Source organism: Natrix helvetica (genome assembly GCF_964273705.1).
Source record: "Natrix helvetica genome assembly, chromosome: 5".
In the NCBI taxonomy this organism is placed as follows: Eukaryota; Metazoa; Chordata; class Lepidosauria; order Squamata; family Natricidae; genus Natrix; species Natrix helvetica.
Genome location: NC_138551.1, coordinates 78,813,404 through 78,832,302, shown reverse-complemented (window position 1 = coordinate 78,832,302; position 18,899 = coordinate 78,813,404). Strand labels below are relative to the sequence as shown.

The 18,899-nt window shown below is 39.3% G+C and overlaps 1 protein-coding gene across 1 annotated transcript; it reads right to left on the bottom strand.

The window, feature by feature from the left end:
* Window positions 1–494: 494 nt before the first annotated feature.
* On the bottom strand, window positions 495–18,532 carry ACTA2 (actin alpha 2, smooth muscle). Its single transcript, XM_081956485.1, has 9 exons — window positions 18,377–18,532; window positions 12,491–12,661; window positions 8,808–8,936; window positions 8,414–8,524; window positions 6,969–7,053; window positions 6,716–6,877; window positions 3,999–4,190; window positions 2,250–2,431; window positions 495–820 (listed from the first exon to the last, which is right to left on the bottom strand). The coding sequence occupies exons 2-9, from the start codon at window positions 12,617–12,619 to the stop codon at window positions 677–679; spliced, it is 1,134 nt and encodes a 377-aa protein (XP_081812611.1). The 5' UTR covers window positions 12,620–12,661; window positions 18,377–18,532; the 3' UTR covers window positions 495–676.
* Between the last annotated feature and the right edge of the window lie 367 nt (window positions 18,533–18,899).

Sequence of the window (18,899 nt, the reverse complement as noted above, 5' to 3'; positions counted from 1 at the left end):
AAACACACAGGAAAACTGTGCTCAAATAATAAAGTAAACTATGAATGTGTGAACTCACAAACAGGAGCTCCTTCTATTCAACTAGCATGGGGTCCCAAACACCTTCTACTGCATTATTACAGGGCTGGTGTTGCCTCCCTATAAATTCACTGTAGAAGAAAGAACCTTAAAATAGTTCTGATTTTTCTGAGTCACAGCAAGTAACAGTCATAGGACATGGAGAATTGAAAACCAGATATAACCAGAGGATTTAGGGAGGAATGGCAAACAATTCTACTTTTGCATAAATTACAGTGTGTCCATCTAAGTTTAAAATGTAAACAATAGCTGCTATCTTTGTGGATGATTAAAATTAGCACAAACTTCCTTTAGTCATCAAGATTCACGTTTTCCACTATCCATAAAACTTTAATGCAAATATTGACTAGTGTAATGTTGATATGCCATATCTCACTCTTTTTTTCCAGAGGAGAAGGAATACTATTTACTCCAAGTAGAGTATGAAAAAGTTGAGGTTTATTAATAAAAATTCAAAGCACCTGAAAAGCATGTTTACAATTCTTTCCTCCTCTGCCCCCTAAAAACCTCAAATACATCTTATTGGGAACCCAGCTAATTGTAAGGAAGGTACTTGGGGTAGGCTAATTAGAATATTTTTCACAGAAGGAGAAGCAGCTCAGAAGCATTTGCGGTGAACAATGGATGGGCCAGCTTCATCATACTCTGGTTTGCTGATCCACATCTGTTGGAATGTGGAAAGAGAAGCAAGAATAGATCCTCCAATCCAGACTGAATACTTGCGCTCAGGTGGAGCAATAATCTGAAGAAAAAAGATTGAACAGATCTAATTGAACCACTTTAAACAGAGAATGTAACAAATTATGCAGGCATCATTTTTCACATTGCAAAACTGGTAACAGTGACTTCATATCTGTATATGGCTATGTATCTAACCCAAGCAAATGTATTTATTCTTGATGTTGTTGCGCATCTGAAGGTGAGATTACGCATATCATTTTGGACAGAAAAATGAGCTATACTCAGTTACCTTAGACCAGTATTGGCGAACCTATTCAGCACCGAAAAGCCACACAGATGTGCCAGAAACCGGATAGCAGCTGCCCGGTGCACATGTGTGTGCCAGGAAGATTATCTTCCAGTTTCTAGCATGCCCATGTGCACTGGCCAGCTGGTCTTCTCACATGCATACATGCCAGAAACCGGAAGACCTGGTGGCCAGTGCGCATGTGCGCACCAGTGCATGAAGAACAGATGGGCGGTGCACCAGAACCTGGAAGAACAATGGGCGACAGCTCGTGTGCCAGAGAGATGGCTCTGCATGCCACTTCTGGCATACATGACATATGTTTGCCATCACGATTTTAGACTCTTACATACGTTATCTACTCTGGTTGCATTTCTATTCTATTTTTAAAAAGCAACACAATTCTATGAAGATTCTATGTGAAAATAGGAACCTTTTCCCCAAGATTCACTGTGATTAAAAAAAATGATAGGTACTTTAAAAATGATATTAGTAAGTTAAATCCAGTCACTACTGATGTGATGAATCTCCTTATGGGAACTTTCTTTCAACATGTACCTCTTCAATTTAGGAATTTGGATTAGGATTCAGTTTATCCCAATGAAATGATTAAAAACAAAATTGCCATTGATGGTTAATTTTTATGTTTAAAGTATTAAGTTAAATCCAAATGTGCTTATTTCAATTTATAATTTTCATTTCATTTCCATTCAGATTCCTTTTGCTGGAATGCTATTGCTTTGCACTGTGTTTTGTTAGCGTTTTCATTGACTTGTATTTGAGTGCATGTTGCTGCATTCCCTCAAATGGCTACTGTGAGATAAAATCCATCTCAAGCTGAAGATCCAATTTTCTAAAGACAAAATAAAACTATCCCAGCCAAAGGAAAGTAAACATAATTTTTAATTATAAAATCAAATCAAACAAAAAATACATTTCCAATAACCATTCCCAGTTCAAGGGTAGAACTGAGAAAATGATTGGTTTAGGATTTTTCATGCCTTCAACTCGCTGATGACTCCCAAATATTGATGAACGACAATTCCCAGTGGTCCTAGCCAGCATGGCTAGTGGTGAGGATGCTCACAGCTGCAGTTCATCCTCCGAAACATAGCAGATTCCTAATCTCTAGGAATCCTGACATATGATGTAAACATAGCCATCTCTGGCACTGCGAATTAGGTAGTGATCAATCAAACAATACCTTGATTTTCATAGTGCTGGGAGCCAGGGCAGTGATCTCCTTTTGCATACGATCTGCAATGCCAGGATACATGGTGGTCCCACCAGATAGGACATTGTTTGCGTAAAGGTCCTTTCTGATGTCTATATCACACTTCATGATGCTGTTGTAGGTAGTTTCGTGAATGCCAGCCGATTCCATACCTGATGAGGATTTCCCAAGGAATGCTTGTTAAATATTCTTAAGTAACAAACATACTAAATCTTTTGATTTACAGTACCGCCTCAAAATGATTTACAATCAAATGTTGAAAATATTTATAAACTTTTTACAAATAGAGCAAATGGAATCTGAAATAAAATTTGCATGAAAACTACAGGTAGGTTTATACCAGAAATCTGGATGAACAAATTGACTTTTTTATAGCTGTCAAAGGGCAGGCCAGTCAAACGTCATGGCATGGTGACAGGGGATGGATGGATATGATATAGATAGATAGATGATAGAGGTAGATCAGGGCTGTCAAACCCATGGCCCGGAGGCCGGATGTGTCACACGCTGGCCATGCCCATGCTTGGTTGAGCGAAGCGGAAAAAGTCAACATACATCACATGATGACACCATGACGACACAAGTTTGACATCCCTGAGATAGATGATAGAGACATGGTAGGTAGGTTAGGTAGGTAGGTAGGTAGGTAGGTAGGTAGGTAGGTAGGTGGATGATAGATAGATAGATAGATGATAGATAGATAGATAGATAGATAGATAGATAGATAGATAGATGATAGATAGATAGATAGATAGATAGATAGATAGATAGATAGATAGATAGATAGATGATAGAATAGATAATAGATAGATAGATAGATAGATAGATAGATAGATAGATAGATAGATAGATAGATAGATGATAGAGAGTGTGTGTGAGAGAGAGAGAGAGAGAGAGAGAGAGAGAGAGAGAGATAGATGATAGATAGATGATAGATAGATAGATAGATAGATAGATAGATGATAGATAGATAGATAGATAGATAGATAGATGATAGATAGATAGATGCTAGATAGATGATAGATGATAGATGTTAGATAGATAGATGATAGATATGATTGAGATGGTAGGTAGGTGGTAGGTAGGTAGGTAGGTAGGTAGGTAGGTAGGTAGGTAGGTAGATAGATGATAGATAGATAGATGATAGATAGATAGATAGATAGATAGATAGATAGATAGATAGATAGATAGATAGATAGATAGATAGATGATAGATAGATAGATGATAGATAGAGATAGATAGATGATAGATAGATAAATAAATAGATAGATGATAGATAGATAGATAGATAGATAGATGATAGATAGATAGATAGATAGATGATAGATACATAGATGATAGATAGATAGATGATAGATAGATAGATAGATAGATAGATAGATAGATAGATAGATAGATAGATAGATAGATAGATAGATAGATAGATAGATATGATTGAGATGATAGGTAGGTAGGGAGACAGAGAGAGACAGACAGATTAGTGCCAATATGGTATAGTGGTTAAGACACCAGGCTAAAAACAAAGAGATTGTGAATTCTAGTCCTGCCTTACTCCCAGGAGCCAGCTGGGTGACATTGGGCCAGTTATTTTCTCTCAGTACTAGAAACCACTTCCAAAAAGCCTTGGTAAGAACAGGGATTAGTTTAGGAAGTCACCAGGAACCAAAACTGACTCGAAGCACACAGAAATATAGCATGATCTGTATATATTAACGTACCAATGAAAGAGGGTTGAAAGAGGGTCTCTGGGCAGCGGAAACGCTCATTCCCTATAGTAATCACCTGACCATCAGGCAACTCATAGCTTTTTTCTAGGGATGATGAAGAAGCAGCCGTGGCCATCTCATTTTCAAAATCCAGGGCAACATAACAGAGTTTCTCCTTGATGTCACGGACAATTTCACGCTCAGCTGTGGATGAAATTTGAAGAAGAGATTTCTGCATGAACTCCTGTTCCATCAGATACAAGAAAAAGTGCAGTCTTGTGGTATTTGCTTTAGCTATAGTTTAATATTTATGCTGACTGAAACTAGATAAGCCAATTCAACGTTCAGCATTTTTATCATAAATGTACTACCCTGCAAATATTCTGAATTTGCCCAACATTTTTAATTTTTGTTTTCCTTTAAAAGTAAACATTCTAGATGGACTTGTCTAATTTCAGAAACTGGTTGTTTGGAAAATAAAACCCGGGCTACTATTCGGTTGCTATTATATTGCCATCAAATGTCAGGCTTGAAAGACCAGGTCCATAAGGTGAAGATCCGATTCAACTGATTTATTCAATTCAATTGATTTATTGCTCAACAACTTAGGCATAGAAATCTTCTCAACTAAAGTTTAGCATCTGCTTGGAGTTAGATAAGGGTCAACAGAATTCAAGGGGGGGGGGGGGTTGGATTTGTGGCCACATAAAGATTCTAGGCTGGTTCCTTTTTTAACTCGACCTCCAGATTCTCCATTCCTCCTACACAGTGTTTCAATTTAAATATTTCAATTTCAATGTTCAAAAAGGAAAAAAAAACATCCTATCAAATTTTAAATATATTTATATATATATATATCCCCCACCCAAAAAATCTCAATATCTCTCTCTCTCTCTCTCTCTCTCTCTCTCTCTCTCTCTCTCTCTCTCTCTCTCTCTCTCTCTCTCTCTCTCTCTATATATATATATATATATATATATATATATATATATATATATATATATATATATATATATATATATATATATATATATATATATATATATATATAATCTATCTATATATATATATATAGTTGTAGTTTTGCTGATAAATAAATGGAGACTAATATATATCTATTTCAAGCTATTTAGCTCTCATCAGCTAGTCATATCTTTACTGGGATTCGAACTTGGGCTGTTTTTACATATTAGGCAGTTAGGTGGCACCTCTAAGTCACAAACTCTCCTTCCTTATCAGCTGAGGCAGGGGAGTAATTAAGTGTTGTTGTTGTGGTGGTGGTGGTGGTTTTGTCAAAGCACCATGTGTGCCCAAATATGGGAGGGAGCATACTGCTTCCCTTGAAGCTTGAAATAGATCTATACTAGTGTCCTTCATTTATTTATCAGCAAAAATGTAACACAAAATGTTTTGTCATGTAAGCAACTGCCTGGAAGGCTCCTGGAGTGGGGCTGAAAGGCGAAAGGGAAGCAGTGTGCTCCCTCCCATATTTGGGCACACCAGGTGGTTTGGCAAAAGGAAACACACACACACACACACACACACACACACACACACTTGCACATTCTATTCTATGCCCTAAAGAAGACTTCCTGATTGCAGGGCTAGTAGCTACATGTATAAGGGCAGCATGAAATGAGAGCAACACCCTGTGCGATAAAATTCCCCTTCTTCTTTCTTCTTCTCCAGTCCCTTGAAGCACCAAGCATAATGCAAGGATAATAAGGAATCTATCCTACACTAGGATAGACACTATTCATTACAACCCTCTATAAGCAAGGATCCCTAGTTCAGAGCCTGTAAGATGCAGCAGAGGTTGTCTATAGTAGACAATTCTGATTTTATGTCCCCAGAGGCCATGGGTTAGCAGACAATGATTCAGAGGTAAAGAAACTTAGCAATGCAATTTCTCATCTGGTGTCAAACTATAATTTGAATTACTCTTGGCAGAAAATAATTTATTGCATCTGGAAAGGTACCAATTTCTGCTCCGCTTTTTTCAAACCGTAAGTAGGGTTTCTTTTTCTTGAGGTTTCTGAGAAACGAGCTGTGGGCTTGTCAGGAAAACATTATAAATTGCAACATATTTTCCTCTTAAGAGAATTTGGCACCAACTAGAGATATCTTATGCAATGAACCAGTTCAGCGATCTGCCTGTATTCTGACTGCCAACAACAGACCATTTGAATCCAGCCTCTAGGTCACTTTTTTGAAATATTGATAATATGTACTAAATTTTACATCAGGAAACTATGGCAATTGGATTCCTTGTGAGAATATTGGAAAATAAGTTGTTTTATATACACAGTAGGACCATATAAAGGCTCTATGTCAGTGAAGATCATATGTATAGAATAGAATAACAGAGTTGGAAGGGACCTTGGAGGTCTTCTAGTCCAACCCCCTGCTTAGGCAGGAAACCATACACCACTTCAGACAAATGGTTATCCAACATCTTCTTAAAGACTTCCAGTGTTGGAGCATTCACAACTTCTGGAGGCAAGTTGTTCCACTGATCAATTGTTCTAACTGTCAGGAAATTTCTCCTCAGTTCTAAGTTGCTTCTCTCCTTCAATAGTTTCCATCCATTGCTTCTTGTCTTGCCCTCAGATGCCTTGGAGAATAGTTTGACTCCCTCTTCTTTGTGACAGCCCCTGTGGTATTGGAACACTGCTATCATGTCTCCCCTAGTTCTTCTTTTCATTAAACTAAACATGTACTTTCCTTACCAGTAGTAACAAATGAGTAGCCACGTTCTGTCAAGATTTTCATGAGGTAGTCTGTAAGATCACGGCCAGCCAGGTCCAGGCGCATGATAGCATGGGGCAGAGCATAGCCTTCATAGATTGGCACATTGTGGGTGACACCATCGCCAGAGTCGAGCACAATCCCTTGAGGTAACACAAAACAGGTTTTGATTGTCTTCAAGTCAACTTACTCTCATTCATGTTCTGAAGGCCCAAAGCAGTTTCTCACTCTTACCTGTTGTACGTCCAGAGGCATAGAGAGACAGAACAGCCTGAATAGCAACATACATGGCTGGGACATTGAATGTCTCAAACATAATCTGAAAATAATGGGGAAAAAATGAATAAATCCTTCCCTTGGCTTATTTTAATTTGAACACCTGTATGCCATTTTTCTAAGCCAGGCATTGGGATTGCACTGTTATAAAATATTTTGTGACTGTATTTAATGGGTAGATCACTGGCAGTAGATGCTTATTAGAGGTCTCTAGAACTACATCTCCCACAATTCTGCAGTTCCATGAAATTACTGATATATAGCAATAAAGGCATTCTCAATCTCTGAGGGAGATGGGAAGTTTAGAAATAGGGAATACAAATAGATGATAGATGGATAGATAGGAACAGGAAATATAAATAGATGATGGATGGATGGATGGATGGATGGATGGATGGATGGATGGATGGATGGATGGATGGATGGACGGACGGACAGACAGACAGACAGACATGATATAAAACCATGTTTGGCAGTTCATCAATTTTTCCATCTTTTTGTTTGACTATTTTACTTTTAAAGGTGTATTAGGTTTTTTAAATGTTCTGCTGGAAAATCACAGCACCAATTTTCTTGAAAGCCCTGTGAGTCACATGGAGCTAATGGATTGGCCATTGATGAGACTGGTGGGCATTCTTTGACTTAATGGGTCACAATTGTCCAGACTGATAAAAAAAATTGGAAGGCTGTAAAAAAATATCAGAAGTCTCATTCACAAGCAGCTAGGATGCCAGGATGACATCCGAACTATAAGTACTGATTAAGACCCAAACATAGCATCAGAATGTTATCCGAATATAGTTTGTGAGAAATTTACTTACCTGAACCAAGATCAAAAATTAGAAATAGAAGAAATGGTCCCTTGTTATATCTGCTCCATAAATAAGTAATTCAAAACTCAAAGACGATTTCAGAAGGAATATGGGATTTTGTAAAAAAGGAAGGAAGGAAGGAAGGAAGGAAGGAAGGAAGGAAGGAAGGAAGGAAGGGGAAGGAGGGAGGAAGTTAGCAGTGAGACATTAGTATTGTCTTAATGTGTTGGCTCCGTTCTTTTCCTCAAAAACTTAAATAGGGATCACCTTCCACAGGTGTATGGGGTAGAATCCAGTGGTGAAATTCAATTTTTTTTTACTACTGGTTCTGTGGGTGTGGCTTGGTGGGCACGGCAGGGGAAGGATACTGCAAAAACTCCAGTTCCACCTCACTCCTTGGGGAAGGATATTGCAAAATCTCCATTCCCACCCCACTCTGGGGCCAGCCAGAAGTGGCATTTGCCAATTCTCCAAACTACTCAAAATTTCTGCTACCGGTTCTCTAGAACCTGTTAGAACCTGCTGAATTTCACTCCTAGTAGAACCACAACTTTGGCAGGTTAACAAAACATGATACTATATTCCATTTACCTGTGTCATTTTTTCTCGGTTAGCCTTTGGATTCAAAGGTGCCTCTGTAAGCAAGGTTGGATGTTCTTCAGGAGCCACCCGGAGCTCATTGTAGAATGAATGATGCCAAATCTAGAATAAATGGCAAAATGAATGATGAGAAAGATCTCTAACTCAGCCCCACCCCTTGGACAATTAATCGGAAATCCAAGAAAAACTTAATGCATCTTGAGTTTCCAGAAGGAGAAAAAGAACCCTTCATCAAAAATATGTAAACATTAGAAACATCTTTGCCATTATGCCTGCATAATAAAATTCTAAAAGTTAAGGCATAATATGAAGCCATCTCTGATAGACATCATTAAATCTTAGACAGAAAGAGAGATTAAATCTGTCGAAATGGCAATTTAAATACCTTCTCCATATCATCCCAGTTTGTGATGATACCATGTTCGATGGGGTATTTCAGGGTCAGGATGCCTCTCTTGCTTTGAGCTTCATCTCCTACATAGCTGTCTTTTTGTCCCATGCCTACCATCACACCCTAAAAGTTAGAAGAAATAGATACATGGCCACATCTGGCTTAGAAACAAACTGGGACAGAAAGCAAAGTTATCATTTCACAGTGTTACTTTTCTCCAGCATGTAGCTATGATACAGTATTCGCCCACATTAAACCATGGCTCATGATTCCTTGAGGGACATAATGATTGAGGTGCACATAACATCCAAACCAAAACCAAGCATGCCACACAAGCACAATAGCAATTAGCAAAACAACCAACCGCAGAATAGATAAACATAATTACATATCATATAAGAGCCGAGGTAGCACGGTGGTTAGAGTGCACTACTGTAGGTTACCTCTGCTGACTGCCAGCTACCACAGTTCGCGTCTCACCAGGCTGAAGGTTGACTCATCCTTCCATCCTTCCAAGGTTGATAAAATGAGGACCTGGGTTGTTGGGGGCAATATTCTGGCTCTGTAAACTGCTTAGAGAGGGCTGTAAAGAACTATGAAGCAGTATGGTCACCAAGGGGGCTGGCTGCCTCTGTGAAAGGGATTTTTTTGGGTGGTGTTATCTTACCCATGGGACGCCTGAATGTCAGTAGGCAATCGGAGAAGGCTCCTTTTCTGTCCCTACACAGTTTATTTGCTCATGGGAATTGAACCACTGAGCTGTTGACCTCAGTAGAGCACAAGCTCAGCATCTTACCATGTGAGCCACCACGGCTCCATGTAATATGATGATATGATATGGTACAATACGATGATGAGATGGTGATGGTGATGGTGATGGTGATGGTGATGGTGATGGTGATGGTGATATGATATATGACAGTGATGGCTAACCTTTTTGTCCTCAAGTGCCAAAATCATGCCCATATCTATAATGCAATGCACCCCATCCCTGTGCATGACCCCCACGTCCCATCCATGCATGCGTGCGAGACCCCTCCGTGCCGCATTTTGGGCCTAGTAGACCTCCCTGGAGCCTCCTGGGACCAAATCTGGGGTGTGGGGGGTGTACCGCATTCCCCGCCCTCCCCTACCCCTTGCACATGCATGTGTGACCGCCAACCCAGCGCATGCAACCCCCTGAACCTGTGTGTACATCTCCCACATGTGCAGCAGAGACCCGAAAACCAGCTGGCTGGTGGGAGGCACCCACACCTGTGCAGTGGAGCTGAGCTGGGGCAACAGCTCACATGCCCGCAGAGAGGGTTTCACGTACCACCTGTGGCATGTGTGCCATAGGTTTGCCATCATGGATATATGATATATGATCATGTTCCTGTATGTTGGGTTGGTTATTGTGTTGATGTGGCATACTTGGTTTTGGTTTGGGTGTTATGTGCACTTAAATAATTATGTCACTCAAAGAATCACAAGCCTACATAGATACGCACTGCCCTGGGTCACAGCAGCCCCGAACCATTTAGCCTAATGTAATCTGAGATATTTTCAATAGTAGCTTTCCTGAATAAATGCTTTTCCCATTCCATTTACTGGAAACGAGAAGTGCTCTTTAGATTCTTCTGGGCCTTTGCAACCTGAGATCCAGTATGGATTACTCATCACTATTTTACCATCGATTCAATTTACATTTGGCCAATCAGGGTCCTCAATGAACTGTCACTAGACAGCAACCACAAAAGAGAAAAAGAGGGTCTGTCAACCAGGCCAGTTGAATAAATAGCTGCATGGGGTTTCTGTTCTGAATGGCATCCAGCAAATTATTTTGATGTAATTAGAATTAATGCTTTCCTCTTTTTTTATTTTTTCTGGTGGGCTTTCCCCGCCCCTGTTTTTCATTCCTCCTGTAATATGTTATTGAGATAGTCAATCTGCAGACAAACATTACTCTTCTCTTCACCATTTGTAATATAAGTTACTCTGGGACTCCCTTTTGACCAAAGAAGAGAATAAAAACAATTCACTGAGATAAAATGAGCAGAGAGCCGTCTAACACAAACTTTGTAGTCTACATGATTGTCCCAGCCCAGCCCATGCATGTTTATCCAGAAGTCAACCCAGGTGCCTCACACTACTTCAAAATAATTTTATTTAAAATTGCAGGTTTTGGCAAAGAAGAAGAAGAAGAAGAAGAAGGAGAAGGAGAAGGAGAAGGAGAAGGAGAAGGAGGAGAAGAAGAAGAAGAAGAAGAAGAAGAAGAAGAAGAAGAAGAAGAAGAAGAAGAAGAAGAAGAAGAAGAAGAAGAAGAAGAAGAAGAATCTTCATCATCATTAATAGATACTATGTATGTACTCTTCATCCCACTGAACCACAAGAATTCATCAGACTATTGCATTGGAATATTAGCAAGGGTGATTTCCTGTTTAATTTGTAACCTATGTAGACCCGGTCAATTCCTATATTCAGATCTGAGCAAGTATACACTCCACTCAATTCAGCTGACAAAAAAAATATAGCTTGAGGTTTATTTAAAAAAATTAGTACATTTTAAAATCAGCTAACAGCACAGAGGGGAGACAAAAGCAGGGAAAGAGAAAAACCTAAATCTATATCAAAAAGCACAGAGTTTTTCAAAGTCAATGGAAACCATACTGTAGACAATTAGCATAGTTAATCCCAAAGGGAAGGGCCTTTGATTATTCCAGTTTTGAACCATTTATGTCCATAATGGCAACTGAATAGGAAAACCACAAACGGCCCTTCCTCTACTTTACCACACGAAGGAAACAATTTGGTGGACAGGGATGGTTTTATAAAACATATGCTTATATACGTTGTTAAAAATTTCAGGAGCTTCAGAGTTTTCACAAGCAATGACTCTGAAATGTAACATCCGTGACTATTTAGAAAGTGGGGAGGGGGGGGTTAAATAATTGTATCAGATTTGCTGCTATTTTATATTTCATTTCCGGGCAATCCTAAGACCCGTCTTTGCTACCGTTTGTGTGTATTCCACCTCCCGTCATACCACGTAAAATATATTTGTTACTTGCAATCAAAAGCAGCAACAATCTTTTCTGAAAAAGAAATTAAAAGAGGTTGCCAATGTCCCCAGAAAAATTATTAATTTCTAAGACAGTCTGTAGAGATTCTCAGTCATTCAGGTCATGGTTGTCCCAAAGGTGTTTTTTTCAGGAGGCAGCTGGACTTTGTTTTTTTTCTTTTGAAGGCATTTCGCTTTTCATCCAAGAAGCTTCTTCAGCTCTGACAGGATAGTGGGGAATGGAAGGATTTATATACTGAGGACACAGATAAACCTCCAAGTGCTTCAAGGACCCTCTAAAAGGATGCAAATAAGCAGCTGTCCGCCAGGAATATAAATCCTTCCATTCCCCACTATCTTGTCAGAGCTGAAGAAACTTCTTGGATGAGAAGTGAAACATCTTCAAAAGGAAAAAAACAAGGAAGTCCAGTTGCTGCCTGAAAAAGCATATTTGGGACAATTTCTAAGATACCTGTTCAAGAGTCTGACTGAAAAGTCCTCATATCAACTGCACTAATCTAAAATAAAATTACATGAGGACTGTGGCATGGGGTTGAGCATGTCTACAAGTTTCCCATAGTTTCATTTCAAATGAATTTTTTGATTTCTTCACTAAGCCACTGAATTATCCATTCACCTGATGCCTTGGACGTCCTACGATGGAAGGGAAGACAGCCCTGGGAGCATCGTCACCAGCAAAGCCCGCCTTACATAGGCCGGAGCCATTATCGCAAACCAGTGCTGTGCTGTCTTCTTCCTCACACATCTTCTAGAGTCACTTTCTGAGATTTTCCACACAGGTATTGTCCTACAAAGAGAAGAGAGAAGATTCAGTGCAAATATCCAGTCAACAGAGGACAGCAAAAGGTGCAATAAAACATATAGCCTCACTTTCTGTTTGAATAAGCACATATGTGCTAGTCGTTCCCGACTCTAAGGGGTGGTGCTCATCTTCGTTTCAAAGACAATGAGCCAGCGCTGTCCGAAGATGTCTCCATGGTCATGTGGCCGGCATGACTAAATGCCAAAGGTGCACAGAGTGCTGTTATCTTCCCACCAAAGGTGTTTCCTATTATTTAACTTGCATTTTTACATGCTTTCAAAGTGCTAGGTTGGCAGAAGCTAGGATAAGTAACGGGAGCTCACTCTGTTACGCGGTGGTAGGGATTCGAACCACTACACTGCCAACCTTTCTGATTGACAAGTGATGGTTGAAATGTATTAAGACGGCATATAAAAAAGGGTTAAAGCTTCCCCTACAGTTTGTTAGCTTTTTAATCTTAACCAGGTCTCCCTTATTTTAAGAAGCAGAATGAACAAAGTGCATCTTTAAGGCATGATTTTCAAAACTTGCAGAAAAAGAACAGAATGGGGTTATTAAGTGCAGAAAATTTATCCTTCTTGAACAGTTCAGCTTTCGTTCTACAATATATACATTTCTCATGGTTGCATTTGATGAGAAAGATTATATATATATATATATACCGTATTTTTTGGAGTATACAATGCACTCCCCCCCTAAAAGAGGGTGAAAATTTGGGTGCGTCTTATGCTTCAAATGTAGCCCCATTCACCCACTGGCCTACACCCTTCAGCCTCCGTGCGTCACGTTTTAGACCTGTTCCAGGCTGCAGGGATTGCCACAGACCATCGGCCCCTCTGGGGCTTGCGTTTTTGGCCTCTGCGCATCACGCTTTAGGCCTCCACACAGCACATTTTTGGCCTCTGCACATTGCGTTTTCGGGCAGCGATTGGTGGTGATGTGTTTTGGCGATCCCCCCAGCCTTGAATGAAAGCTGAAAATGCGAGGCACAGAGGCCAAAATGGCAACCCAGAACAGCTGCTGCCTTGTCTTACCGCTTCTGCAGTTCACCTGCTTTACTCACTTGAACTCCCATCATGATCATCTGTGCTTTTGAAGCTGCGTATCAGCCCCAACGAGGCACGAGCTCAAAACCAGCGAATGAATGTGCTGAAGCTGACCAGGTTAAGGATGCTAGCCAGTTGAATACCTGGTAGGCAGAATTATTTTTTCTTATTTTCCTCCCCCAAAATTAAGGTGCCTCTTATACTCCGGAGCATCTTATACTCCGAAAAATATGGTAATTTCTTCCAGGTAGCTGATGGTTTTATATCTATAATTCTTCCCTCTCGTCATTTCATCCTTACAAAAAATAAAAAATGCAACACTTGCTTCTAATTTTATTAGCTTACTACTTCTTACATGTTTCCTGCATTAGCCCCAAAAGAGAATAGGGGATGGACGTGTATTTAAAAATACTGTGAGGAAAGTAGATGGTCAGATCATAGCTCACATAGTTAATGAGCTTGAGCTGAGGTAAAATCTCAGGCCTTCTCCACCATCACAGGCAGGATATCACACAACCTTCTAATTGTGATTCAGAATATTGGATAACACACCTCACAAGTCTGAGATGTAGGCAATTATGGTTTTGTTTTGTTTGCTTTATTGAGTTGTTCATGCTTAGCATTTAAAAGAAATAACTAAAAATAGCCAAAAAGGCATGGGGTAGGTTGATCCCCAGATAATTATCTATCAATAATTGTTTATCACCAATCAATAATTTTCTATCACCAGATAATTATCTATCAAATGGACATAAATTGATTATAAAGGCTGTATTTCCCACATTAGATGTGATGTGGAGGTTCAAAGGGAAGAGGATTTCACTGAATTGCATCCGAAGGAAAGGACACATATTGGAAGGCAGAAAATGGGGACACACAGAGAGGTTGGTGGTACCTCCCCATAGACACCCATTCTCCGTTATTTTTATTGCACTTTCTTCCCTCAAAGATTCACAGTGATGAGATTCCAAAGTGTTTCCCATCAAAAGGAAATTGCTATAACACTTAGTCCTCATGTGGCTTTAGATCAGGGGTGTCCAAACTTGAGAACTTTACGACTTGTGGACTTCAACTCCCAGAATTCCCCAGCCAGCATTAAAGTTCCCAAGTTTGGACACCCCTGCTTTAGATCCTGAAATGTGTGGGATATGTTACTGCGGTTGTGTGAGAGAACCTGATGTAAGCCAGGAGATAAGAAATACATATTTAGGAATGGAATATAAACATTGGGGGTTTTTTCCCCACACCTTACAAGAGGGCAAGTGAATTAGTGTGAGTTCGGTTGATGGATACATTACTAAAAACCTCACATTTGTGCAAATAAAGATTTGTCATATTTGCAGGGGATACACATCTCAAAACGTAATGTGTAAACAAATTTTGTGTTGAATATTCTATAGTAAAATTGCTTTTTATTCACCGTTACTTTTTTGAGAGGGTAGAATTGAATGAGAATGTATACTGTAGTTCAGAATAAATTCTTGGCCAAATGAAAGAAAAGAAAAGAAAAGAAAAGAAAAGAAAAGAAAAAGAAAGAGAAAAAAAGAAAGAAAATTTCCAGAGAAATGCTGAAAAAAATGCATTTTATAAGGATTATTCACTTATAGATAAACATTTACTAAAAACACAGAATCTGCACCTATGCTGAAAACTTCTGGCTGATTGGGAACAAACTATTTCCTAATTAGGAAACAAAGCCTTTTAAAAGCCTGTTTTTGGAACAGAGCAGAAAAGGTCAAGGGTTCCTTGCCTCAAACTCTACTCAACTGAGCCAAAAAGGGAAATAATATCCTTAAAGGGTGGGGGGGGGGGAGAAGGGAATGCGGCATTTCTGCTCGAGCATGGGGAACTCTAAATAAAAACCATATTTAGTAACTGCCCGAGCTCAGGAAAATTAGGGAAACCAAACATTTAAGGCAAGACTTTTAATGAGAGCCAAGCAGTCATTTAAAGCTCTAGGAAACTCGGAGTAACTTGCAGAACCCAGAACTCAGCACTAAACCTGAAAACATGCATGTGTGTCCTGCATAAGCTCTGCAAATAATTGTTGTACTTATACACAAAGTTAAGCACAATCATGGCATGCAACAACAAAGACAAACTCTATTATAAATGTATTGATTGTCATCAATAAGGTTATCAGATCTGAGCTGCAAACATCTGAACAACTACTAAAAGCCAGAAAGTAATTCGAATTTTCTGTGCTTTTTAATTCCATCTTGTGGCCTGTTGGGTTTTGGAACACAAATCTGGTAATCTTAAGGCATTGCTTAATAGCAACCACAAAAGCAACAATGCCACTTTCTAGCCAAACAAGCTACCTGTATCAGAACAAAACATGAGATACATGATAGCAATATAACTGAAAATCTACACTGAAGCAGTTGAAAAGCACAGACACACACAGACACACGCACATAGTTCAAGAATAAGGGGAAGAATTCAAATTCAGGTTTAATATCTGAAATAGTCTCCCTTTAAACAGAAAATTCTGCAAAAATTCTGCAAAAAATGTATAACCATGGGAAAGGTTCTGGGTTTTGGGTTACCCTGAATTAAATTGTGTTCATACAGTTTTCTAGACAATCAATCAATCAGTCAATCGATCAAGTCATAGACCAACAGACTTCTAGACAATAAAACAATTTGTTTGCAGTGAGTGTAAATCTAGGGTTATTATTTGTAAACCGTGGCTCATTACTAACAATCCATTGTTAGTATCGAAAGTGTGACTTATCATGGCTTACAGATCTCAGGAGTGGAGTTCCCATGTTAACCAAACCTAAAGCATACAAGCCAGGTTATGGCTTTACCTTTTACCATGTGTGAAGTCAGTCTTTAAGAAATCAAAGTGGCAATGAATCAAAAGAGAATGAAGAAAAAGCTGGGTGGGATGAAACAACATCTAAATGCACATAAATACCTCCACCCACTTGCTTCACTGAATCCCAACTCCTAGACTGTTCCTAGTATTAGCGATTATTATTTATAATAATTTAATTAGAGTTAAAATAATAATGCTGAAAATAAAAATAGCAAGTATGTTACGGAGATGGCCAACTTACCAAAAGCATGTAAATTAAAATAATAGGAAGTTTGATGAAATATAATAATAAATATTGTATACTGAGACAAATGACATTTCTGTTCTTCCTATATTTTTGTGTTTGGATTAATAGGATGTAGAGGAACAGAGTCCCATAGACATCCACTGCAAATTCTCTCCCTCCCTCTCTCCCCCCTCTCTCCCTCCTTCCCTCCCTCCCTCCCTCTCCCTCTTCAGTGTGTGGGAGATTACCTTTGAATGTCTATTAAAAGGGAAACTTATGAAAGGATAAGAGATACAAGGAAGAGGTGTTACATTAGTATAATTGATTTAAATACCTTGAATATTGTTGTAAATACTTTGATTATTACTTCCTAAAATGATTTGTACCCAGATAACACTCTGTTCAATTGGAATTGGAATTTTTATATACTATAAAATAAAATCAAAACTTATTAAAAAGAATGTCTACTAAAAGTAAATAGGAAAAGTGTCTGTCTTGGATTATGCCAGACAAGAGACTTTAGGACTCATTACAAGCCTGTATTTGGTTGACACTTTTAAGCATCTCCTTCAATTATTTTTTGTAACATTTACTGCTCAGAATTATTCTTAACTATCATTGAAGTAGTAATTGGGTGATGGTATGTTTACTTCTAGTGAACTCTCACCTAAAGATACTAACCATGACTTCTATTCTCGTACTTAAAGAGCACAGCAGGCTCAAAATAAACATCAAGCAAACACAGGTTGTTACTTACACAGGCCCTTGAAGCAACTGAAATCAAAGCTAGCCCTGCCTTCTTGGTAATGCAATTGTCAACTACTAAATACGCTTATATCCCAAGCTTCTGCCTTGTCTGAGATGTGGAAATGCAGGTGAAGGCTTGAAAAAGAAGGTACCAAAAATGAAAAAAACTTTCTCAGCTGTACAAAATTAAAAAAAACTGAACTCATAATTTGTAGTTACAACTTCAAAAATGTGCAATTGGTTAGTTTGAACTGCAACAAGTCAAGAGTGGGGAGCTGTCCATCAGGATGATCCACACAAAGGAGGTAAAACAAAAGACCGTATTACAGAATACAGATGGAAAGCTGTGCAGAAAAAAATAATTCAGTTTGCTAACCCTAAACTTGTTAACCCTATAGCTATTTTATCTCTGCAGTTTTAAGGATGGAAAATGAGACAAATGCAGAAATCAAATCCAGTAAATCTTCTTTCAACCTCACTGATTTCAGCAGGAGAAAACAGTTTGGAAGGGACTTAAATCTTTAAAGGAGTTAAAAATGTTTAAACCAAGAGGCTCCAATCCACAAAATCCTATGTATGTTGCAGATTCACTCAGACACCCAGTCTCCCTGGGTTAGATGCTTCACCCCTACAAAATGTCTAATGCAGGGAATCATTTCAGTTATAGTGTTACTTCCAGGTACATCTGCAGAGCCTAGGGCTATGGTGCTTCTATCTTCTGAACTCATGAGCAAAACCTGCTAATTGTATTATGCAGCTGAGACAGAGATTGTCCTATCTGGAGACACCTCCCCAATTCTTAAGTCAGAAGACAGCTTCCACCTTCTTCACTCTATGCTAGGTTTCATGCCACTTACCCTTCTCAGCTCAGGGCGTGCCGTTCTGGGATGGTGCACTGAGAAATGGCATATTCTCTGACTATATAGCCTGTCTCCTCCCACCAGCTCACCAAACAAGGAGCAAACCCAGTCTCCATCTCCATCTCTCTGTCAAACAGAACCATATAGGGGCTTCTCCACAAATCCTTCAGTTCTGGGTGGCTGCTGGTTGATCGGTCTCCTCCACTCGGCATTCCTTTCTGCTGTTCACAAAGCCAGGAGCAGCTTTTGGCTGCCTGCTATATAAACACAAGGAGGATCCAGGCTAGCTGCTACTGAGAGATTCCTGGGGTAGTTGGTGCATCAGGGACAGTTTCTGGCATGAAGCAGATGCTTTGGGGAGATCCATGTGTGTACTATGTGAATGGAGCTGTCAATGGAGCACAAGAGGAATAATTAATCCAGCCTTGGCTCCATCCTGGAAAGAGTAGGCGAGGGGAGGGACCAAATGTTAGAACTGCCAGAGAGATTAATGCCTCGTTGTGCACAACAGGAAAAGCAA

What these genes read in the sequence shown, in the direction of transcription:
- ACTA2 (XM_081956485.1), bottom strand. Translation starts at nt 12,619, where the DNA reads ATGTGTGAGGAAGAAGACAGCACAGCACTGGTTTGCGATAATGGCTCC. An exon ending in TGCCTCTGGACGTACAACAG is followed by an intron (nt 6,878 to 6,968) that starts GTAAGAGTGAGA and finishes TGTTACCTCAAG; the next exon opens with GGATTGTGCTCGACTCTGGC. An exon ending in CTACTCATTTGTTACTACTG is followed by an intron (nt 4,191 to 6,715) that starts GTAAGGAAAGTA and finishes TTTCATCCACAG; the next exon opens with CTGAGCGTGAAATTGTCCGT.